The sequence below is a fragment of the Sorex fumeus genome, unplaced genomic scaffold (assembly GCF_029834395.1).
Source record: "Sorex fumeus unplaced genomic scaffold, SorFum_2.1 ptg000014l, whole genome shotgun sequence".
In the NCBI taxonomy this organism is placed as follows: domain Eukaryota; kingdom Metazoa; phylum Chordata; class Mammalia; order Eulipotyphla; family Soricidae; genus Sorex; species Sorex fumeus.
Genome location: NW_026606071.1, coordinates 38,047,250 through 38,073,619, shown reverse-complemented (window position 1 = coordinate 38,073,619; position 26,370 = coordinate 38,047,250). Strand labels below are relative to the sequence as shown.

The 26,370-nt window shown below is 61.5% G+C and overlaps 1 protein-coding gene across 2 annotated transcripts; it reads left to right on the top strand.

Moving 5' to 3' along the window:
- Positions 1-25,795, top strand: OBSL1 (obscurin like cytoskeletal adaptor 1). 2 transcript variants are annotated; one of them, XM_056111691.1, is made up of 22 exons: positions 1-384; positions 625-1,681; positions 4,282-4,551; positions 4,635-4,886; positions 5,439-5,741; positions 5,863-6,153; positions 8,325-8,597; positions 9,891-10,163; positions 10,598-10,870; positions 14,811-15,083; positions 17,504-17,779; positions 17,867-18,154; positions 18,317-18,592; positions 19,575-19,844; positions 19,970-20,242; positions 21,706-21,972; positions 22,605-22,717; positions 23,249-23,405; positions 23,568-23,729; positions 24,326-24,430; positions 24,754-25,023; positions 25,632-25,795. In XM_056111691.1, exons 2-22 carry the CDS (start codon positions 634-636, stop codon positions 25,637-25,639), a joined length of 5,721 nt encoding a protein of 1,906 aa, XP_055967666.1. In that variant the 5' UTR covers positions 1-384; positions 625-633; the 3' UTR covers positions 25,640-25,795. The 2 variants fall into 2 exon arrangements, with proteins under 2 accessions (XP_055967666.1, XP_055967667.1); XM_056111692.1 differs by lacking the exons at positions 14,811-15,083; positions 17,504-17,779; positions 17,867-18,154; ... (8 more) ...; positions 24,754-25,023; positions 25,632-25,795 and adding an exon at positions 11,150-11,375 and having other exon boundaries at positions 201-384.
- Positions 25,796-26,370: the final 575 nt, after the last annotated feature.

Here is a 26,370-nt window from a genome sequence, read left to right as displayed (position 1 = left end):
TCCGAGGTCGGGGCCGGAACTGGGGTTCCAGCGCGGGGCAGGGGGTCCCCGGCTTGCTCTATACTTAGCCTGGAGGAGCCAGCCTTGGGCTCTCGTCCTCCAGCTGTGTCATCAGAGAATATTTTTGGGATTGGCAGTAGCAGGCGGCCCAGCCTGGCGGGCGGGCGGGCGGTTGGGGACCTGGCAGCCGGAGAGGGGAGGGAGGAGGGGAGTGAGGCCCCGGCCGACCGTGTGGGAGGGGGCTGGGACGAGGCTCTCCCGAGCAGGAAGCCGGGCTGCCGGGGGCCCCCTCGCCGCAAAGGCAGACAGGAAGGACTGCCCCCTGAGCTCTGGGCTCTGGGCCCGGGAATCGCCGCCGCCCAGAGTTGCAGCTCCGGGCGCAGGGTAAGGAGGCGAGTGGGGGAGCGCGCGCGCGGCCGAGGGGGCAAGCTGCGAGGGTCCCCGGTGCCCAGACGACGCACCCTCCCCTCCACTTCCCCGCCCACCCCCTGCCGGGGCTCAGGACCCTCTCTCTCGTCTCGCGTGGTCTTTGCGCGTCCGCAAGGGCGCGTTCGCCCCCCCCTCCCCTCCCCACCCACCTCCCCCTCCTCACTCCCACCTCGCCCCTAGCCCCCTCCCCCGCAGTCTGCAGCGATGAAGGCGGGTTCGGGCGATCAGGGGAGCCCCCCGTGCTTCCTGCGCTTCCCGCGGCCCGTGCGGGTGGTGAGCGGCGCCGAGGCCGAGCTCAAGTGCGTGGTGCTGGGGGAGCCGCCGCCCACCGTGGTGTGGGAGAAGGGCGGGCAGCCGCTGGCCGCCTCCGAGCGCCTGAGCTTCCCCGCGGACGGCGCGGAGCACGGGCTGCTGCTGAGCGGCGCGCTGCCCACCGACGCGGGCGTCTACGTGTGCCGCGCGCGCAACGCGTCCGGGGAGGCCTACGCGGCGGCCGCCGTGACCGTGCTGGAGCCGCCGGCGCCCGAGCCCGAGCCCGAGCCCGAGCCGCCGGCCGCCGAGGGCCCGCCGGCGCCGCCGGGCACGGGCGAGGGCCCCCCGGTGTTCCTCGCGGGCCCCCGGTCGCAGTGGGTGCCGCGGGGCGCCGAGGTGGTGCTGGCGTGCCAGGTGGGGGGCGTGCCCGCGCCCACGCTGTACTGGGAGAAGGACGGGCTGGCCCTGGACGAGGTGTGGGACAGCGGCCACTTCGCGCTGGAGCCCGGCCGAACCGAGGACGGCCGGGTCGCCAGCCTGGCGCTGCGCATCCCCGCGGCGCGCCTGCCCGACTCGGGCGTGTACGTGTGCCACGCCCGCAACGCGCACGGCCACGCACAGGCCGGGGCGCTGCTCCAGGTGCAGCAGCCCCCCGGGAGTCCCACCGAAGACCCCGACGACGATGACAACGCCGCCGCCGCCCCGCAACCCGCGGCGCCGGCGGAGCCCAGCAAGTGCGCGCCCAAGACCTTCTGGGTGAACGAGGGCAAACACGCCAAGTTCCGTTGCTACGTGATGGGCAAGCCCGAGCCCGAGATCGAGTGGCACTGGGAGGGCCGCCCTCTGCTCCCCGACCGCCGCCGCCTCATGTACCGCGATCGCGACGGCGGCTTCGTGCTCAAGGTGCTCTACTGCCAGGCCAAGGACCGCGGGTTGTACGTGTGCGCCGCGCGCAACTCCGCCGGCCAGACGCTCAGCGCCGTGCAGCTGCACGTGAAAGGTACCAGACGCCCCCGGGCGGCCGGACAGGGGCCTCGGGGGACCCGGCTCCTCCCGTCCCCCTCCCGAGGATGCTATGGGGAGGGGAGCCGAGGACCAAAACACCCTTGGCAGGGCCCGGAATGCGGCTCTGTAGCACAACACAACAACGCCCTTCGGTGTGTGAGGACCCGGGTTGGATTCCCGGCACCAAAGAAAAACAAACAAACAAAAGAAAAATTACAAACCCATTTGCTCCCAACCTCCAGCCTCCCAGGCACTGGGATTCATAGGGTACCCCCCCCCCATCCCCTGGAACTTCAAAAACTCCCGCAAGTGATTCAAAAGTTTGTGGTGGGAACCACCTTTTGATAAATAGCTTTGGGAAGCCCTTGGTATGCCCAGGCTGTGCCAGCCCAGTGCTCTTCAGCACGGGGTTTACCTTGGTTGCTTTCCTCCCCCAGTGGAAACCCAGTTGGAGGTGGGAGTGATATATCCCCTCCCCCAGAGGTAAAAGAAGCCTTTGATGGGTGTCTAAGTCCAGATTTCCAACATGCACTTATTAACTTTAGCTAATCAGTGAAAAGGGATTATTTTACTGAATACACATTTTGTTACTTTTTTCTTTTCTTTTTTTTTTCTTCCACACCTCACTTGCTCGGCCCTCACTCCTGGTTCTCAAGAGAGCCTGTGTGATAACAGGGATGGAACCAGGGGCAGCCCTGGGCAAGGCAAGTGCCTTGACCCCTGTACTCTCTCTGACCCCTGAATACACAGTGAAGGCAGGGTTCACCCCCAGGCCTGCTCTGCGAGTCCCAGCGGGGGCATCTGGCTACAGAAACTGTTGCAATCATTCTTGATTCACACAAAAGGTAAACATGTAGGAGAAAATAAAAGTAAAACCAGCAGGTATCAGCTCTTCCCATTCAAATCCTCAGGAGAGGAAAGACAAAGGAGAGGAAATTTACTTACGTATTTTGGTTTTGGGAACCACATCCAGCGGTGCTCAAGGCTGATTTCTGGCTCTGCACTCGGGGATCTCTCCTGGTGGGTCCTGCTCGGCTGCATGTGGTTCCAGGGAGCAAAGCCAGATCAGACGTATGCAAGAAAAGCACCCCACTGCTCTCTCTCTCTCTTTCTCCGCCCCCCCCCCCCCCAGGGAATTTCAATCCCAAAATTGAGTCTCTAGTCCTCTCCATCACCAATACCCAAGTCACTTCTATTGCTCATAAACAGAAAATCCTGGGGAAATAAGACCCCCCAAAGTCACACTACAAATTGATTGTAGCTCAGCATAGCTCCCTGGGCTATACCTTCAGTAGCTGTTGCCCAATTCTTTCCCCGACCAGAGCAAAGAATGTTGGCAGATCTCCTGAGCGCCACCTGGCAGGCAGCGAAGCCTGCGGGACCTGTACCACCTGCATGGTGGCCTGGCTGATCCCAGTGACTCCCCCGACTCAGGGTAGGCCAGGGCACCTCCGGGGGCTTCAGCATACCCCACAGGAGCGAACTCCCTCTCACGTCCTTCTTCAGGCCCTCCGGTTTTAAGATGCAGGTTGAAAGTAGACTAAGCACTCTGAAAGTGCTAGACAAAGACTTTCCAACTCAGGGACTGGAGAGAGAGTACAGAGGGTAGGGTGCTCGCCATGACACCGTGACCCTGGTTCTCGCCCCAGGAGTGGTTCCTGAGTGCAGAGTCAGGAGGAAGCCCTGAGCATCGCTGGCAAAGGCCCCCACACCAAAAACCAGTTCTCTGACTCTGTCATTGCCTTGGAGGGTCTCAGTTTAAACGTGAGGGATGGAGGCTGGGAACTTAGTAGCACAGTGCTTGCCTTGCATGTGTGAGGTCCTGGGTTCGATTCCCAGTAGCACCTCTGAAAACTATTTTGTTTTTAAAATAATAATAATAATAATAATAATAAGGTACATAAGTAAATGAACAAGGAGCCAAAGGAAAGAGTAAAAAAAAGGCAAATGTAAAAACTTCACATGCAGAAGGCCTGGGTTCAGTCCCCCAGGACAGCCTGCTCCCCTGAGCACCATCAGGAGTAACCCCTGAGCACTCAGTTGGGAGTATCTCATGAGTGCTACTGGTTGTGACCCCCCCAAACAAATAGGAAGATGTCCTTAACTGGGACACCCCCAAGGCCCTTCCCTCCCTCTCCATGCTTTACGAGTAGAAAATGGAAGCTCAGGAGCCCTAAAATGACCTTGCTCAAGGTGACGTGACTGGCCAAGGTCAGGATTAAGGTCAGATTCGAAAGGGGCCCCACTGGGTTTTTCCTTTTGTTCTCTTTGGTTTTATTTGGGCCACACCTAGTTGTGTTCGTGCCTTCCTCCCGGCTCTGTGCTCAGGGATCACCCCAGGCGAGGCTCAGAGGACTTGATGGGATGCCGGAGATTGAACCCGGGAGGGCAGCATGCCAGGCAAGCGCCCCGCCCGCGGGAGCATCACTCCAGCCCTCGGGTGGGTTCTTCTGCGACTCCTCCTCGCCGACCCTCAGAGAGGAGCAAAGGGCAGGAGCTCCTGGGGGGGCTGGACCAGGCGGGGTGCAGCCGGCAGGAGCCGACCCGACCCGGCCCTCACCGGAACCTCCCCTGGCGTCTCTCCTCTCCCCCTAGAGCCGCGTCTCCGCTTCTCCCGGCCGCTGCAGGACGTGGAGGGCCGGGAACAGGGGATCGTGGTGCTGGAGTGCAAGGTCCCCAACTCCCGCATCCCCACGGCCTGGTTCCGCGAGGACCAGCGGCTGCTGCCCTGCCGTAAGTACGAGCAGATCGAGGAGGGCCCCGTCCGGCGCCTCATCATCCACAGGCTGAAGGCGGACGATGACGGCGTCTACCTGTGCGAGATGCGAGGCCGCGTGCGCACAGTGGCCAACGTGACCGTCAAAGGTGGGCCGGCCCATGGGGGACGATGGGATGCGGGGGGCGGGATCCCGAGCCGGGGCTGACCATTCGCTCTCTCCGCCTCTCAGGGCCCATCCTGAAGCGGCTGCCCCGGAAACTCGACGTGCTGGAGGGCGAGAACGCGGTGCTGCTGGTGGAGACGCGGGAAGCCGGAGTCGAGGGGCGCTGGAGCCGCGACGGGGAGGACCTGCCTTCCACCTGCTGGAGCAGCTCCGGCCACATGCACGCCCTGGTCCTTCCAGGCGTCACCCGGGAGGATGCCGGCGAGGTCACTTTCAGCCTGGGCAGTTCGCGCACCTCCACTCTGCTCAGAGTTAAATGTGAGGACGCGCGACACCCCCCTCCCCCACCCTGGGCCCTTTAAAGACAACGGAGAGGGGCGGGAGCGATAGCGCAGAGAGTAGGGCGTTTGCCTTGCACGCAGCCCACCCGGGCTAGATTCCCAGCATCCCATATGGTTCCCCAGAGCACCGCCGGGAGTAATTCCTGAGTGCAGAGCCAGGAGTAACTTGTGTGCATCGCCGGGTGTGGCCCAGAAAGCCCAAAAAAAATTTTTTTAATTAAAAAAAAAAAGACAATGGAGAAGGGCTGAGACAGAACAGTGATCAGACACCAGAGCTTCTTAGGGAGGGGGGGCACACCCAGAGATGTTCAGGGGATACTCCTGGCTCTGCACTCGGGAATTACTCCTGGCGGTGCAAGGGAGCACCTGGGATGCCAGGGATCGAACCCGGTCAGCTGAGTGCAAGGCAAACCCACGGTACTCTGACTCCAGCCCAAGGCAGAGTGAATTTAAGGCCCGGAACGGGGCGCGGGAGTGGGGTGGGGAGAGCTGTTGGGGATCACGCAGAAGCAAAACCTGCATTCAACAGGCATCAAGCACAACCCCCCGGGGCCCCCGGTGCTGGCAGAGATGTTTAAGGGCCACAAGAACACGGTTCTGCTGACCTGGAAAGCCCCCGAGCCGGTTCCCGAGACCCCCTTCATCTACCGGCTGGAGCGGCAGGAAGTGGGCTCGGAAGATTGGATCCAGTGCTTCAGCATCGAGAAGGCGGGCGCTGTGGAGGTGCCCGGGGACTGCGTGCCCGCCGAGGGCGACTACCGCTTCCGCATCTGCACGGTCAGCGAGCACGGCCGCAGCCCCCACGTGCTGTTCCACGGAGCGGCTCACCTGGGTGAGTGGGCGCGGCCGCCCGCGCCTCCACCCACGACACCCCCCTTCCCCCCGCCCCCAGCGCTCAGCCAGGCCCCGCCCTGGGGCTCACGCTGCCCCTTCCTACCCTCCCCCCTTCTCAGTGCCCACCGCGCGCCTGGTGGCCGGGCTGGAGGATGTGCAGGTGTACGACGGGGAGGACGCGGTCTTCGCGCTGGATCTCTCCACCATCATCCAGGGCACCTGGTTCCTCAACGGCGAGGAGCTGCGGAGCCGCGAGGGCCAGACGGAGCCCGGCGCCCTGCGCTACCGAGCCGAGCAAAGCGGCCTCCGGCACAGGCTCATCCTGCAGGCCGTGGGGCAACAGCACAGCGGTGCCCTGGTGGGCTTCAGCTGCCCGGGAGTGCAGGACTCGGCTGCCCTCACCATCCAAGGTTGGTGCGGCTGAGGGTTGGACGGGCCGTCATTTGATGGCCCAGCGGGCCGGATGCAGCAGCTGCTATTAGGGGGTGTGAGGGCGGGATCAGGGGTCCAGCTGGCTGATTCTCTCCCACGTGCACCCAACAGAGCCCCCCTGACCCTCTTCCGTAGCGTCACAGCCAAACTCTCTGGGGTAGTTTCTGGGTGTTTTTGTTTGTTTGGGGTTTTATGGGGGGGGGGGGGAATCACAATCGCAGTGCTCAGGGCTTTACTCCTGACTTTGACGTCTCTCCTGGAGGTGCTCAGAGGACCGTATGGGATGCTGGGGAGCGAACCTGGGTTATCCATGTGCAAGCCAAGCACCCTACCCACTGTACTACCTCTCCAGCCCCTCTGAGGGACTCTCTGAATTTTGATATCCCTGATCAGCAAAAAGACACAGGCAGGCCATCTCATCTCTTGTTCCTGTCTTGCCTCTCACTTTCTCTGAAAATCTCAAACACTCTCAGAGCAACTTCCGTGAGTGGGGTGATGAACACCTCTCCTGTGTTCATGAGCCCATTCCTCAGTGGCCTGGGGCCAGAGAGATAGTCCAGTGGGTAGGGCGTTTCCCTGCAAACACAGCCGAAACAGATTCAATCCCAGCACCCCATAAGGTTCCCTAGGCACAGTCAGGAGTGAAGCTTGAATATTCCGGGTGTGACCCCCAAACAGTTCTCAGTAGCCTGATAAGACAAGTTGTCGCGTTGAAGCACAGCGAGGTTAAACAACTTGCCCAAAGTCACTGAGTTAAGAATGGTGGTACTGGATTGTGAACGCAAGACTGGGGGCCGTGGCTCATCCGTGCCCCCTGTGGGAACAGTCGAGGAAGGCATCACCCCAGAGGAGAAGCTGCTGGGGTCTAAAACTCAGGGAATGTGGGATGAGGCACCAGCATCCAACCTTCAGGTGCCTCAAGGAATTCCTTGGCATCCAAGCAGGAGCCTTGAGGTGGCTGGCTTCCAGGCACCTCGAAAAGAGGGCAGAGGGGCCAGGGAGACCCCTCACAGGACAAGTGTACATTGAGTCTAGGAACCTGGGTCTGACCCAGGCTTTGAATCTAGGAACCTGGGTCCGACCCTTGATACCACATGGTGCTCTGAGCAGCGTGTTGGGAGCTGCCCCCCTGCACCTCTGGGGTAGGTAGGCCAGAAGCTGAAAATGAAGAGGTCAGAACAATAGTCCAGCGGGTAGGACACTTGCCTTGTTTATGGCTGGCCCGGGTTCGATCCCCAATACTACATATGTTCCCCGAGCCCCTCCAGGAGTGATCCCTGAACACAGAGCCAGGAGTAAGCCCAGTGGCAGCTGTGGAACACCTCATTTCCCCTCACCAAAGAACAAGAAAAGGGCAGAGTGGCGCTGGAGAGATAGCAGAGCGGGTAGGGCGTTTGCCTTGCACGCAGCCGACCCGGGTTCGATTCCCAGCATCCCATAGGGTCCCCTGAGCACCGCCAGGAGTAACTCCTGAGTGCAGAGCTAGGAGTAACCCCTGTGCATCACCAGGTGTGACCCAAAAAGAAAAAAAAAGAAAAAAAGAAAAGGGCAGAGTAAGAAAGAACAACTAGGGGCAGAAAAGATAGTACAACCGGGAGGACGTTGGCCTTGTGTGCATCCAACCCAGGCTTGATCCCCACCATCCCATGTGATCCCCTGAGCACCTCCAGGAGAGATGTCAAGCCAGGAGTAACCCCCGAACATTGCCAGATGTGGCCCTCCCCCTTCCCCCTCCCCCAAAAGAGGTTTTTCCCTTTCCCTTCCCTTTGAGTAATTGCTGTGCTCTCGAATCTGCTATGAGCCAGAAATCACATTCCCCACTGTGGTGCAGAAGATCCCAAACGGCAGAGCCAGAGGGACCTTGCCCTGTTCTGCACAGGGGGTCAAACTCACCGCCTGGTGCTTGCCCCCAAGCCGTCCTGGGGGGACCCCCATCTCCTAGGAGGCCTTAGCACACCCAAACCAGCTTCTCAAGAGCCGGTGGGTCAGCCCAAAGCTATTTATACAACCTCCAACAAATGTGCAGATAGCAGTTGTCTGGGCCCCCCCTAGACTGAGCAGGGGTCCCCAGAAGGGCAGGCAGGGGTGGGGCTTGGAGGAGGAGCGCGCCCCCTAGGGGCACCGTATGTGACTGCAGTTCTCCCCGCAGAGAGCCCCGTGCACATCCTCAGCCCCCAGGACAAGATGTCCTTGACCTTCACGACGGCAGAGCGCGTGGTGCTGACCTGCGAGCTCTCCCGGGCAGACTACCCGGCACGCTGGTACAAGGACGGGCAGCAGGTGGAAGAGAGCGAGACGATGGTGGTGAGGATAGACGGGCGCAAGCACCGCCTGGTCCTTCCGGAGGCCCGAGTCCAGGACAGCGGCGAGTTTGAGTGCAGATCCGAGGGGGTCTCGGCCTTGTTCAGTGTCACCGTCCGAGGTCAGGAACCTGCAGCCCGGCTGGGGCAGACTCAGGGTCCGGGGTGCGCACGTGCGTGCGCGCGCATGTGCTTGCGTGCGTGTGTGTGTGCGCGCGCGCGTGCGTGTGCGTGCATGTGTGTTCTGTGAGTGTATGAGTGTGTGTGCGTGCGTGTATGTGAGTTTGCTTGTGTACATGTGTAAGTGCGTGTGTGCGTACGCATGCGCATGCGCACCCAAGGATTGTCCCTCCCAGGGGGAAACTCTCGGTCACTCTGCATGTGCTCCTTAATCCACCCGAGTACATCCACACCCTCCAGGCTACCTTCCTCTGTGTGGGGGGGTGGAGTTTGAGGGGAAAGGGGAGTTTGAGGGGGGCGTAGGGCTGGGACCCATATTCTATTTGGAGATGAAGAGGAGGGATCTGAGGGGTTTTGGGTGCTTCTCTAACCACACGCTGTGAGAAGCTTCTACCTTTTCACTTCTCCAAAAGTAAGTAAGGGGCCCATCAGAGCAGAGAAATGAGGTTCTGCGGCTCCTTGATTCCCACCCCAACCCGGGTTGCTCCAGCCCCTTTAGTTACAGACGCGGAAGGAGCCAGAGACATCGTCCAGGGCTGCAGTGCTTGCCTTGCACTCACCAACCCAATTTCAATACCCAGCACCACATATCGTCCCTGAGCACAGAGCCAGCAGCCAGCCCTGAGCACCACTGAATATGACCCCCAACTAAAAAAAAGTGATAGATGCGTTTGCCAGGCCCCCCCAAATCCTAATAATTGGGGTGGAGGGGAGCCTAGTCAGAGAGCCTAGTTAGGAAGGTCTTGCTTTAGCCCCACTGCCAGGAGCTTCCAGGGCCCCTGCCAGCTGTTCCACACCTGAGTCCGTCCCACTCATTCCCTGCCGCTCCTAAGACCCTGCAACTGGTACTTCCGGTTTTCCTTGTGTTTTTTGTTTGTTTTTCCTTTTGAATTGTTTTGTTTTGTTTTGAGGTGCTGGGGCCCCGTGCAGTGCCAGGCCCTAGCCCAGGCCTCCTGTCTGCTAGGCTCATGCTCAGCCCCCTGGGCTTCCTGTGAAAGTGGGCACGAGCCGGGTATTTGGTGCAGGTGGTGCCCTCCAGCCTTCCTGCCCTGAGCCTCCCGCCCTCCACAGGCTGACCCTGTGCCTCTGAGCCTGGACCAGCCCTGTGGCCTCTGCCTATCTCTCGAGTCCCCAGGACAGCCTGACCCACACACTCCCAAGGGGCCTCCAGAGAGTCTGGGGCCAGAGAGACAGCGTGGCCTCTAGCCTCCCCGTGTGTCTCCCCACACACACAGACCCCCCGCTGCACATCCTGGACCCCCAGGAGCACGTGTTCGTGCACGCCATCACCTCCGAGTGTGTCGTGCTGACGTGCAAGGTGGACCGCGAGGACGCTACCGTGCAATGGTACAAGGACGGGCAGGAGGTGGAGGAGAATGAGTTCGTGGTACTGGAGCACGAGGGCGCAGACCACCGCCTGGTGCTGCCCGCTGCCCAGCCCCTCTACGGCGGCGAGTTCCAGTGCGTGGCTGGAGACGAGCGCGCCTACTTCACCGTCACCATCACAGGTGGGGCGCCCCTCTGCCATCCCCCCCCCCCGCTTCCCTCCCCGCAGCCAAGCAAATCGGCCCCAGCTCCCCCTGTCCCGGGGCTGCATCCTGGAGGCAGGACCTGTCTCCTGGGTCAGGACTGCTTCCGGGACCCCGATTCTAACTCCTGTAGACCCTGCCCGGGAGCCTTAGAGATGGCTGGGGTCGGGGATGGGGAGTGGGGAGACTCAACCGGAAGACATCCCAGCTCTCCCGCCCCAGAGCTTCTGCGCACGCGCACGCGCTCCCCCATCCCTGCCGGGAGATGCTGCGTGCCCCTGGGGCCTGAGGTTGCATCCTCCAGCCGGAAGGGGCTGTCTGAGCCCCCCCCGCCCCCCAGGAGGGCGGCAGGGCACCGAGGCTATGCCCACCCCCGCTGCCCAGCCCTGCTGTGCTCCCCACCCCCTCCGCAGATGTGTCCTCGTGGATCGTGTACCCCAGCGGCAAGGTGTACGTGGCGGCCGTGCGGCTGGAGCGTGTGGTGCTGACGTGCGAGCTGTGCCGGCCCTGGGCCGAAGTGCGCTGGACCAAGGACGGGGAGGAGGTGGTGGAGAGCGCCGCGCGGCTGCTGCAGAAGGAGGACTCGGTGCGCCGCCTGGTGCTGCCCGCGGTCCAGCTCGAGGACTCGGGCGAGTACCTCTGCGAGATCGACGACGAGGCCGCATCCTTCACCGTCACCGTCACAGGTGCGGCCCACCTCTTCCTGGGCCCTGAAGGGGGGCGGGCTGGGAGTGGAGGGCGGTGGGGGGGAGCCGCGGTGCATGCAGGGGCGAGGGGGCAGCTCCTTAGGTCAAGAGGGGCTGGGCGCTCCCCTTTAGTTTGGGGATGCATGAGTCACTGTGGACCGGGGTCCAGTTCCCAGAGATCTGTCGGTCCAGCCAGAGTGGGGGTGGGGGAGCCGCCGTTAACTTGGGGTCCCTAGGGTGCCACGCAGCCCCCCAGATGTGTTTTGTTTGGCCCCGCAGAGTCCTACCAAAGTCAGGACAGTGCCAATAACAATCCGGAGTTATGCGTCCTCTTGAAAAAGCCGAAGACGCGGCGCCTCTGGTCCCGCTTCCCCCCCTGGCGACGGACCGCCGGCGCTGAGTAGCGGCTGCCCCCCCATATTGGGGGCCTCCCCCCACAGTCCTCTTGTCCCTCCCTGCTTCGCCTTTGCACACCCCCACCCCTCCTCCAGACACCACCCGCCCCGCCTCCCCGGCGCCGACCCCACCCACACCCCGCTCCCTGTGTGAAATCAATAAACACGCACATCCGCGCGCAACACTTCGTGATGAGAGAGAGCCGGGAGGCACCAGGGCAGCGGGCTTGAGAGCAGGGCAGGAGAGAGGAGCCACTCGGAGTAAGACTGCCGTACCCCACCCCCCAACCCTCAGAGCTGGTCCTAGACGAGGTCCCCCCACCCCAATCAGCCTGTCTGGGGAGCCACCGCCCTGCATGGTTTGGCCCCCAGAGCTGGTCCTAGAGGAGGTCCCCCCACCCCTATCAGCCGGGCTGGGGAACTGCCACCCTGCATGGTTTGGCCCACTAGAGCTGGTCCTGCCTAGACAAGGTCTCCCCAGCCCTGGGGACAGCCAGGCTGGGGAGACACCGCCCCTGCATGGTTTGGCGTTTGGAGACTAGGTCATCCGGGATCACAACAGGGTGCCAGTGTACGCCCCGGGATTGCGCGGGCACCTGATGGAGAGGCAGGAGATGGGTCTGAATGTGCTGGATAGAATGGGGGGCTTTGGGCTGGAGTCGGTCAGACCCCGCCCCCCGTGGGGCAGTAGGGGTTGAGGATGGTATGCAAAACTGGGAAGAGAACAAGCCAACTATGAATGTGGGCGACAGAGCCAAGGATCCCAGGGGGACGCATGTGGACCTGGGGGGTGGGGGGCGGTCTAGGCAGCAGAGTGGCACAGAAGAATCCCATAGCTGCACCTTCCTGCCACTGGCCAAGGTTTATCACCCGGCGCCCAGCGCCCTGCCCTATCGCAGCCAAAATTGAGCAGACTAGGAAGCGCCCCCTCCCCCACCCCAATTCCCTGTATTCCCTAGTCCCGAGATGGTGCAGGCAGGCACACGGCTGCCCACAGAGCTGGAGGCCTTTGTCCACGTTCTGTCCCAGCCTAAGTACTTAGTTTCTCCTTCCCAGCCTGACCAGACACGCCAGCCCAGTCCCACCCACTGACCCAGCCCCCAAACGCCTCTGGCCCAGCCCCACAATCCTCAGTTCCGCACACTCGCCCCGCCCCCACACGCCGGCCCGGCCGCACACGCCCCAGCCCTACACCCCAGGCCTCCTCCAGGTACCCTTGCCCAAATTGCAGCTGTGGGCCAGAGAAAGGCAAGGGCAAGATGCCAAGCGGCGATCTCCTAGCTGTGCGGGCACCCCTGCCCCCATCCTCACGCCACTTACTCCCAGCACCTCTTCCCTCCCTCCGAGAGCCACACTGCAGTGTGCCCGCCTTGCTGGGCCCCGGAGAGCCAGCCTGCATCTTTGGGATCTTTGCTTGGAACCAGCCCCGTTAGGGAGGTGGGTTGCCAAGGAAGAAGCGTTTCCCCCTCCGGGGGTACAAGGTGCCCAGGCCTGGAAGCCTGCAGTTCCGCAGCCTTCCACACGGGGGCCTCCTGTTGAGTGAGCTAAAGTGTCCCTGTCCCAGGAGTGGAGGGAGTGTTGGGGGGACCGGCCCTGGGTGCATAGGTCACCTCCATCCTGTAGATACGGGACCTGTTTGGAGCCCCCGCAGGTGAAGAGGTAGGGTCAGCCCCGAGCTCCCCTGGGGAGCACTAGGGCACCGTGCTGTCTCCTCACAGGCAGAGGTGCTGGGCTCACCAGGGCATTCCTGTTGGTGTTGCAGCCCAGAAAGGTGCAAGTTCTCCCTCCACCCAGAGCAGGAGTGTCCGAAGGTCTCACTCTGTGCCTCGGTTTCCTCGTCTGGCAAATGGGGCAGAGTGATGATGCCCCATCTCCCCAAGATTGCCAGGAGGGTTCCGTTGAAAAGAAAGTGCTGAGCCTTAGGAAAGAGGTGTGGGAATATTTGCTATCCCAGACCCAAGAGCTTTCTTTCACTTATCGTTCCAGAACCCCTCAAAACACATCTCAGAGATCAAAGGCTTCCTGTGACTTTAGGACTTGACGTTTGTTTCTGTAAAACTGGAGCTAACTGCTGAGTTGGTGTTCTCTGTCTCTGTATCTCTGTTTCTCTGTCTCTGTCTGTCTCTTCCTCTTCCTCTCTCCATCCCTCTCTTTCTTTGGTGAAGCTAGATAATCTTTATTAAAACTTACTTAGAATGATGTAAGGGGAGGGGGCTGGAGCCATAGTATGGGGAGGGGGGAGGATGCTTGCCTTGCATGCAACAGGCCAACATCCCATATGGTCCACCAAGCACCTCCGGGAATGATGTGCAGAGCCAGGAGTAGCCCTGAGCATTGCTGGGTGTGACTCCACAGGAAGGAAGGAAGGAAGGAAGGAAGGAAAGAAGGAAGGAAGGGAGGGAGGGAGGGAGGGAGGGAGGGAGGGAAAGAGAGGAAGTATGTGCTCAAGAGAGAACATGGAGGTGGAATTCGGCGGGTAGTACAGGGAGTCGGATGTTTGCCTTGCACACAGCCCACCCAGGTTTGATCTCCAGAAACCCCATATGATCCCCTAAGCACTGCCACGAGTGATTCCTGAGTGCAGAGCCAGGAGTAATCCCTGAGCATCGCCAGATGTGACCCAATATCAAGAACGAAAGGGAGGAGGGAGGGAGGGAGAGAGAGAAAACAGACTTCTTCCGAGTGAGAAAACAGAGACACATAGAGACAGGCAAGCGAGATATGTGTTCAGGGAAGAAGACGGGCTTTCAGGGCAAGCCTGTCCCTTCTCTTTAATAATCTTACTTGGGGGCCCTGGACAGATGGTACACTGGGCAGAATACTTCAGTTATCTGTGACCTTTGATCCCCAGCACTCCTGTGGTCCCTTGGGCCTCTCTGGGAGTGATCCTAGAATGATCGCAGGCCCAGTAGTAAGCCTTGAACCCTGCTGGTTGTGACCCAATCCTCCTCCAAAGAAAATTCTGCTTAGGGAGAATCTAAGATATCCTGCAAGAGTGGAATGTGAATAGTTAAGAGGGATGCTTTCTGGGACCAAGGAGGTAGGCGATGTAAGATTGGAATAGTGGTGGCTGGACTGATAGCACAGCGGGTAGGGCGTTTGCCTTGCACGCAGCCGACCCGGGTTCAGTTCCCAGCATCCCATACAGTCCCCTGACCACTGCCAGGAGTAAATCCTGAGTGCAGAGCCAGGAATTACCCCTGTGCATCGCTGGGTGTGACCCAAAATGCAAAAAAAAAAAAAATTGGAATAGGGAGCATTCTGCGTTCAGTAGCACCTCTGTCCCCAGTGACCCCAGAGTCAGAATGTGGCCCCACTGGTGTGTTTCTTGTGACCGTTAACTGATGTGGCTCCTGCCACTGTGGGTGACGGGGTCTTCGTGCCCCCAAATGGCCGGCTCCGGGGGGCCCCAGAGACCAGCTTGCAACTTGACTCGCCTTGCATGAGGGTTTAGGGCAGGAGTCAAGGTCTAGGTGGCACCAAGGGGCCCATCGAGGCAGACAGGGCGGGGCATGATGAGCTGGGGGCTTTCATTCACTCCGCAGAGCCCCCGGTGCGCATTATCTCTCCGCGGGACGAGGTGAGCCTGGTCGCCGTGAGCCTGGAGGGTGTGTCGCTGCTGTGTGAGCTGTCGCGGGAGGACGCGCCCGTGCGCTGGTACAAGGACGGACTGGAGGTGGAGGAGGGCGAGGCGCTGGTGCTGGAGGCGGACGGGCCCCGCCGCCGCCTGGTGCTGCCCGCCGCCCAGCCCGAGGACAGCGGCGAATACGTGTGTGACGCCGGGGACGACTCGGCCTTCTTCATCGTCACTGTCACAGGTGCGCGTTCTCGGTCACACCCCTGAGGGAGAGGGGATGAGAAGCAGGCAGCTCCCCACACCCCCACGTTCCACCTCCGCGTACCCGTCCGCCACCTGCCTCTGCCCCAGCCTCCAGGGGCTCAGCCGTCTGGCTGGCGAGTGCCCAGCTTGCAGGCTTTCATTCATTCATCCATCATTCGTTCATTCGCTCATGGATCTAGGACACCTGGAGCCACTGTTGGGCGCTCAGCCCTGCTCTCAACGCTGAGGAAGGCAGCCAGGAGCCAGCAGGAATGGCTAGGGAGGGGAAACGGCCTGTCTGTGCGTAACTCACACCCTAGAGAGCGTGGAGGGCAAAGCGAACCAGGAAGGGCCTTCCAGGGACCCTCAGAGGCAAAGCAGGGAAAAGCAGTGGGGCTTGGGAGGGGCCACTTGGGAGTGGCCAGATCTGCCACTTGTTTTACCCTTGTGACTCTCAAGCCAGTCACACCCATTTTTCCTTTTCTTATTTTCTTTTCCTTTTTTTTTTTTTTTTTGCTTTATTTTTTTGCTTTTTGGGTCACACCTGGCTTTTTTTTTTTTTGCGTTTTGGGTCACACCTGGCGATGCACAGGGGTTACTCCTGGCTCTGCACTCAGGAGTTACTCCTGGCAGTGCTCAGGGGACCCTTGGAATGCTGGGAATCGAACCCGGGTCAGCCGCGTGCAAGGCAAACACCCTAAACGCTGTGCTATCTCTCCAGCCCCTCTCTTTTCCTTTCTTGTTTTATTGTTTTGTGTTGTTTTGGGGGCACAGCTGGCAGCGCTCAGGGTGAATCAGAATCGTTCCTAACATGCTCAGGGCACCATATGGGGGTATGGGGGATTGACCCCCAGGTCAGCCGCACACGAGGCAAGCCCCCTACCACTGTTCTATTGCTCCAGCCCCAAATCGCAGCCTTCAAAAGAGGGCTCTGAGGGTCCAGAGATGGGTTTTGATTTTAATTTATTTGTTTTGGGTCGGGCTGGAGTGATAGCACAGCAGGTACAGTGTTTACCTTGCATGCGGCCGAAATGACTGACCAGAGTTCAATTCCTCCGCCCCTTTCCGAGAGCCCAGCAAGCTACCAAGAGTATCCCGCCCGCACGACAAAGCCTGGCAAGCTCCCCGTGACATATCCGATATGCCAAACACAGTAACAAGTCTTACAATGTTACTGGGCCCGCACGAGCAAATCGATGAACAACGGGAGGACAGTGACAGTGTTTTGGGTTGGTGAATATAGCCACACCTGGCTATATTCAGGGCTGACTCAGGGATGGTTACTTGGCAGGGTTCAGGGGGACCCGATGCAGTGCTGGGGATCAAACCCAGCATGGCTGCTTGCAAGACTAGTGCCTCTCTCTCCAACTTCTAAAGATGCTTTAAAAGCCAGAGACATCGTGGCTGGAGTGATACTACAGAGGGTAGTGTGCTTGCCTTGCACATAGCTGACCTGAGTTTGGTCCTCAGCACCCCAAATGGTCCCTCAACCACTGCCAGGAGTGATTCCTGAGTGCAAAGTCAGGCGTAACCCCTGAGAATCACCGGGTGTGGCCCAAGAATCAAAAGTAAAATTAAAAGCCAGAGAGGGAGATCGACACCATGGAGGGCGCTTGCCTGCATGCAGCTGCCCTGGGTTCAATCCCCAGCACCTCATAGAGCCCCCCGAACTGGGACTGGAGTGATAGTACAGTGTGTAGGGTGTTTGCTTTGCACATGGCCTGGCCAACCCGGGTTCAATCCCCAGCATCCCATATGGTCCCCCGAGCACCGCCAGGAGTAATTCCTGAGAGTAGAGCCAAGAGTAACACCTGAGCATCGCTGGGTGTGACCCCTCCAAAAAATAAAATCCCCCGAACCCTCCCAAGAAGTGATCCCTGAGCACAGAGCCAGGAGTCAGCACTGTGAGGGATGCCTCCTGCCCCAGGGGAAAGAAAATGGCTGAAAAGGCTGGAGTGCATGCAGGTTCGACCCTTCACACCACACAGTCCCGTGAGCATTTCAGGGAGTGCTCCCCATTAAAAAAAAAAAAACGAAGGCCTGTGGGCTGGAGCAGTAGTACTGCAGGTAGGGCATTTGCCTTGCACATGGCCGGCCCGGGTTCGATTCCCAGCATCCCATATGGTCCCCTGAGCACCGCCAGGAGTAATTCCTGAGTGCAGAGCCAGGAGTAGCCCCTGTGCATTGCTGGGGATGATCTAAAAAGCAAAAAAAAAAAAACAAAAAAAAAAACAATAGAGGCTTCAAGTTCTTATCTGTCCAGTGCAGGGATCAGAGCTTCATCCCTGGGCAGGCCAGGGGGAGCAGAAAAGTAGCTGGGCATGGGGCCCCGTGACTGGTCAGTGTCACAAGGGGAGGGAAGGAGCCTCCGGCCAGAGCCAGAGGAAGCCCAAAACCCCCTCCTTGCCCACTCCCCAGCTCCCCCCGAGAGGATCGTGCACCCGGCAGCCCGCTCCCTGGACCTGCAGTTCCGGGCCTCAGAGCACGTGGAGCTGCGCTGCCAAGTGTCCCCCGCGGGGTCGCGGGTGCGCTGGTTCAAGGACGGGCTGGAGGTGGAGGTGTCGGCCGGCCTGAAGCTGTGGGCCCAGGGGCCCGTGCGCACCCTGACGCTGCCCCACGCCCAGCCGCAGGACGCAGGGGAGTACGTGTGTGAGACACGGGACGAGGCGGTCACCTTCAACGTCGGCGTGGCTGGTGAGTTTGCTGGGTGCTGGCTCCCAGGGACTGGGCTGGCGGGACCCCCGGCTCACATCGGCTCACGTCGCCTTTCTCTGTGTCCAGAGCCGCCCGTGCAGTTCCTCAGCCCCGAGGCAGCCCCCGGCCCAGTCTGTGTGGCTCCTGGGGAGCTGGTGGTGCTGAGCTGTGAATTGTCCCGGACGGGCGCCCTGGTCTCCTGGAGCCACGACGGGGCACCCGTGCAGGCGGGCCAGGGCCTGGAGCTCCACGCCGAGGGGCCCCGCCACACGCTCAGCATCCGGGGGGCCACCACGGCCCACGCGGGCCTCTACACCTGTCAGTGTGGGGAGTCCCCGGGGGCCCCCAGCCGCACGTTCACCGTGCGAGTGGAGGGTGAGTCGCACCCCAGCATCCCCCCTCCCATGAGTGGCCCCGCTTCTCTCACGCCCCTCGCCCCCCCCCCACGCTCCCTCCTCTCTCAGAGCCTTCACCTTTGCCCCACCTCCATGTCCTTGAGTCTCTCCCCACCAGTGACCCCCAGCTCTGATCCTGCAGAGCCCCCCGCGCGGGTGGTGGCCCCCGAGGCTGCCCAGACGAGGGTTCGCAGCACCCCCGGCGGGGACCTGGAGCTGACGGTGCAGCTCTCCGGGCCGGGGGGCCCCGTGCGCTGGTACAAGGACGGGGAGCGACTGACCAGCCAGGGCCGAGTGCAGCTGGAGCAGGCCGGGGCCCGGCAGGTGCTACGGGTGCTGGACGCCCGGGGCGGGGACACTGGGGAGTACCTTTGCGACGCGCCCCAAGACAGCCGCATCTTCGTAGTCAGCGTGGAAGGTAACGGTGCTCCCTCCCACACCTCTGGGCCCGGACACCCCGAGAAGCATACCTCCCTTGACCATGCTGCACCCCCCCAAGCCCCAGATTGTTCCAGTCCTCTAACCTGGGGACATGCACCCCTTACCCAGAGGAGGGCTCGGAGTCCTCTTCCAGGGAGTGGGGGGGGCACTGTCAGGGTAGAGAGGGACCCCCGGAGCCCCAAACGCACCTCATATAGAAGGGGGAACCCTCAGATAGAAGGGGGTATAGCTCAGTAAGTAAAACAAGGCGGCTGGATGCTGGGGAGATAGCACAGTTCTTGCCTTGCATGAAGCTGATCCTGGTTTAATCTCCAGCAACCCCTATGGTCCCTCAAACCCACCAGGAGTGATCCCTGGATGCTGGCCCTGAGCACTACCAGATATGGCCCCGTCAAAAAAAAATTTTTAAAAAAGGCGGGATTCTGGCTTAGTGCCCCAAGTTTCAACCTGGACTCTGCTTCTGAGTAGCTGTGTGGTACTGGTGAATTGTTCAAATTCTCCAAGCCTGGGGCTGGAGTGACAGCACAGCGGGTAGGGCAAAATTGCCTTCCACGCGGCCGACCCTGGTTTGATTCCCAGCATCCCATATGGTCCCCCGAGCATCACCAGGAGTAATTTCTGATGCAGAGCCAGGAGTAACCCCTGTGCATCTCTGGGTGTGATCCAAAAAGCAAAAGGAAAAAAATTCTTATTCGAGCCTGCTTTGCAGTGGGGGTGGGACTGTTTGTCTTTCCTGGCTGTTGAGATCAGTTAGCTTCAGGGGGGGGGGGGGGGTGTGGGGCACCAGGCTAGGACTGAGCAGCATTGGTTAGAAGTGGCAGAGGTTAGCATCTGGCCTCCGGGACCCCCCACTCCCATATCTGCCACATCGTGGATCCTCATGAAATAACAGGGGAGGGGCGCAGACCCCGAGGAGGAGATAAAGAGGCGCCCCCGTTGCCTGACCCCATTCCCCCCAGAACCTCCGCCGGTGAAGCTGCTCTCGGAGCTGACGCCCCTGACGGTCCACGAGGGTGACGATGCCACGTTCCGGTGTGAAGTCTCCCCACCGGACGCTGACGTCACGTGGCTGCGCAACGGGGCCCCGGTCACTCCAGGGCCAGGGCTAGACGTGACCCAGAATGGCTCCAGCCGCATGCTGACCGTGCGAGGCTGCCAGCTGGGGGACGCGGGGACAGTGACCGCCCGGGCAGGGGGCAGTACCACCAGCGCCCGACTCCACGTGCGAGGTTTGGTCCAGCCCTTGACGCGGATGGGACTGGGAGATGGAGCGGAAAAGGTCGGGGGGGGGCGGGGGCTGGGCCCCTTAGGCGCCCCCAGGCTCACGGAGCCCCCTCCCCATTCCTCCCCCCAGAGACGGAGCTGCTGTTCGTGCGGCGGCTGCAGGACGTGCGCACAGAGGAGGGCCAGGACCTGTGCCTGGAGGTGGAGACGGGTCGCGTGGGCGCGCCAGGGACTGTGCGCTGGGTGCGCGCCGGGGAGCCCTTGCCTGCCGACCCCCGCCTGTCGGTAGCCCAGGACGGACACGTCCACCGCCTCACCATCCGCAGCGTGGTGCTGGCCGACCAGGGCACCTATGGCTGTGAGAGCCACCATGACCGCACCCTGGCCCGGCTCAGCGTGAGGCGTGAGTGCCCCGCCCTCTCCTCACTCCACCCCCTCCCGTCCTGTCATGCCCAGCTCCCCCAAGACCTCTCAGACCCTCCCCCACCACACCGAAGTGCCCCTTGCCCCAGAGGCAGCTTACTCAGCCCTGGCTGGCCTCCAGGGGCATGAGCTGCCGCAGGCTGACCAAAGCATCTTTTTCCTAGTGTTTTTAGTTAACCTTCAGAGTCCCTGTGACTTTGCATTCCATTTCGTAGGGCCAAGTTGACTTTGCTATAACGATCACGATCTTCCTATTGTTCATCAATTTCCACGCATCCTTCATCCTAGCCCTTGAGATTTTAGAAAGTGCTATATTCAAGGCTCTTTCAGGGTCAGGAGAATGAGACCCATCATTGTTACTGGTTTTTGGCATACCGAGTATGCCACGGGGAGTTTGCCAGACTCTGCCATGCAGGCAGGATGCTTTTGGTAGCCTGCCAGGTTCTCCAGAGTAAGAACTAGATAATAAGATGTCGCACGGCTGCAAATGCGGCCGCGCGCTTCTGGGAGCTGGGTTTTATAGTCTCTGGGTCTTGGCCGTTGATGGGATTACCTGGCGCTGGGGGGCAGTTGGTGGGTATGACGCCTACATACTGGAAGATAGGGGATCTGGGTGGAGCTGGCCCAGTCCCGATCCAAGCAGGCTTGGAGATCTCAGCCTCAGGACCCGCATGCCTGTGTTTGCTATAAAACATAAATTTATCCTCTAGAAAGATGAACCCTTGTGCCAGACACACAGGCCCCAGGGAAGAGGCTGGGATGGCTGGTTGACAGCCTCTCCTGTGCCCCAGCTGGAGCTGCTTTTAAAAACAGGATTCAGGGCCAGAGCGATAGTACAAGAATGAGGATACTTGCCTTGCATGCGGCTGACCCGGGTTCCATCCCTGACTACCCATATGTGCCCAGAGTCATTCCTGAGTGCAGAGCCATGTGTAAGGCTTTGAACATCAATTTTTGGTGTGGCCAAAACAAACAAACAAACAAAATAGGATTGATTTCTATGTCAAGGGTCTTTCGGATCATTCACTGAGATAATGTGAAAAGTATCCAGCTCAGAAGGCTTTGCCTGCAGGAGACCCAGATTCAATCCCCAGCACTGCATGGTCGTCCAAACACAATAAGAAATAGCCCCCAAGGACTGCCAGGTGTGGCCCCTCAAAAATAGATAAGTGCTCACACTAAACTTGGGACCTGGTTCTTGGTACCTGTTGGTAGTAGGTGATGTATATCCAGTCCCCCCACCCACCCACCCCTCAGTATGGCCCATCATGTTGTTCTTTCTCCCTCTGCCCATTGAACGTTTTTCCATGGAACCCACTGGCATTGGGGTTTAGGCCTGGGACCAAAAGCAGAGCCATGGAGTGTGGAGGGGGGTGCCCCTGACACTCCAGCACCCTGCCAGCATGCTCACCCACCCCCTCTCTCATCGTCTCCCCCACCCAGCACGGCAGCTGAAGGTGCTACGGCCTCTGGAAGACGTGAGCATCACTGAGGGTGGCAGTGCCACCTTCCAGCTGGAGCTGTCCCAGGACGGTGTGGCCGGGGAGTGGGCCCGGGGCGGGGTCCGGCTGCAGCCGGGACCTGGGTGCCACATTCACGTGGAGGGCCGCACTCACCGCCTGGTGCTCAGGGACCTGGGCCCGGCCGACTCAGGCTGCATCTCCTTCACCACGGACTCCCTGCGCTCTGCCGCGAGACTCACAGTGCGAGGTGCGGCCAGGAGCCCTACCTGCCTGCTGGCTGCCCTCGGAGTGGCCCGTGTGTCCCTCACTCACCAGGCCTGCCTGTTTCTGTGTGCTGCCCACTGACACCCTCCCCTCAGGTCCTGTGTGCCCCCCCACCAGCTCCTTTGTCCCACGGGGTTTCTTGGAAGCCCACCTGATGAGACACAGGGTCCCCATTGTCTGCCAAAGCTTACGTGGGGTGTGACCTCATTGACTGCTGTGTGGACCTCTCCCCTTACTGTCTGATTGCTCAGGGCCCACAGCCCACTAACTGCTGCTCCTGCCTGATGTGTCCCCCACTGACCAGACACAGACAAGTTCTCCCGTGTGATGCCCCCCCCATCACTCTCTGAGTCCACCGTGTTCCTCAAGCAACGTGCCATTCCAACATGCCATGGACTGCAACTTCCCCGTGGCCTCCTAAGTCCCCATGATGCCCCCCCCACTGACCAGCACACTCCTGGGACACTTGTCACTGCCCAAGCCCCACTTCTCCATGGCTTCTGCTGGTCACCGAGACTAAATGTGACAGCCATTGGTTCCCTTTGTCCCCTGGTGTGTTCTTGTTCCTGCCCTGCCCCTGCTTCACTGGACACTGACCTCCACTGCCACTCCCAGAGGCCCCAGTGACCATTGTGCGGGGGCCACAGAACATGGAGGTGACCGAGGGTGACACAGCGACGTTCGAGTGCGAGCTTTCTCAGGCCTTGGCCGATGTCACCTGGGAGAAGGTCAGAGCCCAGCCCCCTGCCAGGACCACCTTGGTCTAACAATCCCCCCAAATCGGGGGAAAACTAACGCTGAGCCACGTGAGTGCCTGTGCCACCATCTACTTGACACTTAACCCTTTAATCCTCACCACCCTCCATGAGAACGGTCTGGGTGGGGGGAGGTGCTGAAGGGGTGTGGGGCACAAGTGTACTTTAGAGCCGAAAGTCATCCAGGTCTACCCACCTGGACCCGCTCTGGCCCCGCCCCCAGTTCAGGTATGCTCCGCCCACTAATAATAAGTCACGCCCAGGACGTGTGATTCCCTTACTCCCTTACTCTGGGCCGCCCAGGTGCGTCCGTGGCACTCTCTCTGTGGGTCCTTACTTTCCCCATAGGGTGACAGCTTTTCCTTAGGGCCCCTATTGCAGGATGGAGAGGGGAGGCTGTCACCGACCAGCAAGAAAGGCAGCAGGAGGGCTCAGACAGAGCCCGTAGGGAATCAACAGAGAGCGTTGTGACTCGAGTTAACCCTCCGCCACCTCTGCCCCTAGGACGGGCACCCACTCACCCCCAGCCCTCGGCTCAAGCTCCAGGCCCTGGGCGCGCTCCGCCTTCTCCAGCTCCGGCGCTGCGGCCCCTTGGACGCCGGGACCTACAGCTGCGCGGTGGGGACGGTCCGCGCCGGGCCGGTGCGCCTGACTGTGAACGGTGGGTACGGGGCGAAACCGGGCAGGGGCACGGGCGGGGACGCGGAGTGGACACTCCCCGGGACGAGGTCGGGGTGCTCCTAAGCAGAGGGGCGAGGCGAGGGCCAAGCTGAGCACAGCCTCACGCCCCCCACCCCCACCCCCACCCCCGGCTCCGCCGCAGAACGCAGGGTGTCGGTGCTCTCGGAGCTGGAGCCGGTGCGCGCCCGCGAAGGTGAGAGCGCCACGTTCGAGTGCACCGTGTCGGAGATCGATACCGCCCGGAGCTGGACGCTAGGAGGCCGCCCGCTGAGACCAGGAGGCCGGGTCCGCATCCGTCAGGAAGGTCTGACTGGCTTGGCACGGCCTCGAGCCCGCTGCCGCCCCGCCCCCGGCTCAGTAGGCCCCGCCCTTAATAGCCCGCCCCTCGCGTTAGGCTCCGCCCTCCGTAGCCCCTCCCATGCAGTTAGGCCACGCCCCCATCAATAGACCCTCCCCGGTCGTTAGGCCTCGCCCCTTTCAACAGACTCCGCCCCAGTGGTTAGGCTCCGCCCCTCTCAGTAGTCCCCGTCGCCCCGCTCGTTAGACCTCTCCCGGGTCCTTAGGCACCCCGCCCCTGCAGTTAGCCCCCGCCCTCTCAAGACTCCGCCCCCGCTCGTTAGGCATCCCTCAGCAGACCCCGCCCCTGTCACTTGTCCCCGCCCCCTTTGTTAGGCTCCGCCCGACTAAATAGGCCCCGCCTCCTGCTCAAATGGGCGGCCCTAGGAAGCGACTCTGTCCTTCCCCGGCCCCAGCGCTGACCCTCAGTCCGTCCGAGGCGGCTCTTCCACCCCACTGGAACCCGATTCCGCCCCTCCGAGCCGACCCGGGGCCCCACCCCCCTGCCCGAACCCTCCCCGGACGCGGATCCGACCTCCTCGCTCGCGCCCCTTTCTCCGCCAGGGAAGAAACATATCCTGGTGCTGAGCGAGCTGCGCCCGGAGGACTCCGGAGAGGTCCGCTTCCAGGCGGGTCCCGCCCAGTCCGCGGCTCAGCTGGAGGTGGAGGGTAAGTGGGCGGGCGTGGGCAGCCAGCCGGCGGCGGGCATCACTCTCCCTTCGGGCTGGCCCTCGGCACGCCTTCTTCCCCCTCTCCTCCTGGAGGCGCTCCCCCAGAACGGGTCGCGGAGGGCAGTGCGTTTCCCGGGGAAGCGGAGACTTTGGAGTGAGGGGGTAGGGGTCCAGAGGAATGTTTTGGGGAGTGCCTAAGAGTGGAGGTCGCAGCACGGAGGGAGATGCGTTCCCTCCTCCGGGCCGCGGGAGTGGGGGGCCGCGGGAGTGGGGGGCGTTGCCTTGTATGGTTCACTGAAGCCCTCGCCCTCCACCCCCCAGCACTGCCTCTCCAGATGTGCCGCCGTCCCCCTCGCGAGAAGTCGGTCCTGGCCGGCCGCCGGGCGGTGCTGGAGGTGACCGTGTCCCGCTCCGGAGGCCAAGTGTGCTGGTTGCGGGAGGGGCTTGAGCTGTGCCCAGGAGACAAGTATGAGCTGCGCAGCCACGGCCCCACCCACAGCCTGGTCATCCATGACGTGCGACCTGAGGACCAGGGCACCTACTGCTGCCAGGCAGGTCAGGACAGCGCCCAAACGCGCCTGCTGGTAGAGGGTGAGTAAAGGTGACGATTGGGATAAGACGTTCCCGGGGTGGAGGGGTGGGAGAGCCGGCAGGCTGGCCAGACAGGAGGGGTCGCTTAGGCACTGGTCGGTTGGGCTGGGCTAACACACCTGCTGGAGGTTTCCAGGGTTTGGGATGACAAGTTGGTTCTGGGATGCTGTGGGTAGCTGGCCTCACCCCATCCTATCCCAGCCAGCAGGAGACCACACTTGGCCCTCCTGAATGTCCCATTTGCACCCGAGCCCCTCTCTTCCCACCATCCCCCACCTCTTCCCAAAGCTCTTCCACACGCCCCCTCACCTCTCTGCTCCTGCTTTCTGCCCTGCTGAACGTGCCCATCTCAGACGGTCCACGCCAGGCCTCACCCCTAAGCGAGTACTTCTCTCTTCCTCATGGTAGATGCCCACCCCCAGCCCTGAATGCCAGCGTGGCCCTACCTCTACCTCATGATCCCCTCTGCCTGCCCTCCCAGTCGGCCCTGCCAGAGCTGCAGAGGGGGACGGTGGCCTGGTCCTTCCTGAGTGGAGGCCAGCTCTGCCAGGGGAGAGGGCGGTGCTGCCCGCCTCTGCCCAGCCCCACGCAGAGTCATTCCTCTGCAGGCTGCTAGAAGGAGCGAGTCCGGCCAGGCGGATCCCTTGGGCAGCTTGGAAGGCGCTTGTCCTCCCCCGCCTCCCCCCCCCCCCCTACAGGGACAGGGGGAGGGGCAGGGGAGAAGATGGAGGTGCTGGGAGACAATAAAAGTGGTGCTGCCTCTCCCCTGGCTCTGTGTGAGTGACGCGGGCAGGTACAGCCTGCCTGGAGCCCCCTCCCCCCCCAGGTAGCAAGCGACCCAGGGGACCAAGGTCATCAGAGCTTGGCCCACGGAAGTGCCAACCCCCAAAGACCACCACTCCGGGCCACAGTTTGGCACATTTATAAAAGATGTAAAACAGATCCAGGGGTGGGAAGGGGAAGGAGACAGAAGCATGAGGTGTCCAGGCCAGCAGGACGGACACCCGACATGCACGTGCACTTGGGCTCCCACCAGCCCCCGCCCCCTGCCCCAACCCATCCTACAGCCGAAGCCGCCCCCTCCCGCCCCTCCCCCTCCACCCCTGCCACTGCCTGCAGGCGGGTGGCTTCACGAGGCCAGGGGACCACTGGGGCGAGGGCTGCGGCCTTTGTCCCCGGGATATGATGGGTCTGGGGGCAATGCCAGGGGAGGAAGGCAGAGCCTTACCATGCAAGAGCGGGGCCCCGGGGAGACCCCAGCAGTGCAAGAGGGGGGGAGGCCAGCCTCGGAGAAGCCCTACCCATTAGCAACCTAAGGCAAGGGTCCCACTGACCCCTCCAAGACGC

Coding starts and splice junctions, on each gene's coding strand:
- OBSL1 (XM_056111691.1), top strand. CDS start 634: ATGAAGGCGGGTTCGGGCGATCAGGGGAGCCCCCCGTGCTTCCTGCGC. Junction 4,887..5,438: donor CACTCTGCTCAGAGTTAAAT/GTGAGGACGCGC, acceptor TGCATTCAACAG/GCATCAAGCACAACCCCCCG. Junction 22,718..23,248: donor CCGATGTCACCTGGGAGAAG/GTCAGAGCCCAG, acceptor CTCTGCCCCTAG/GACGGGCACCCACTCACCCC.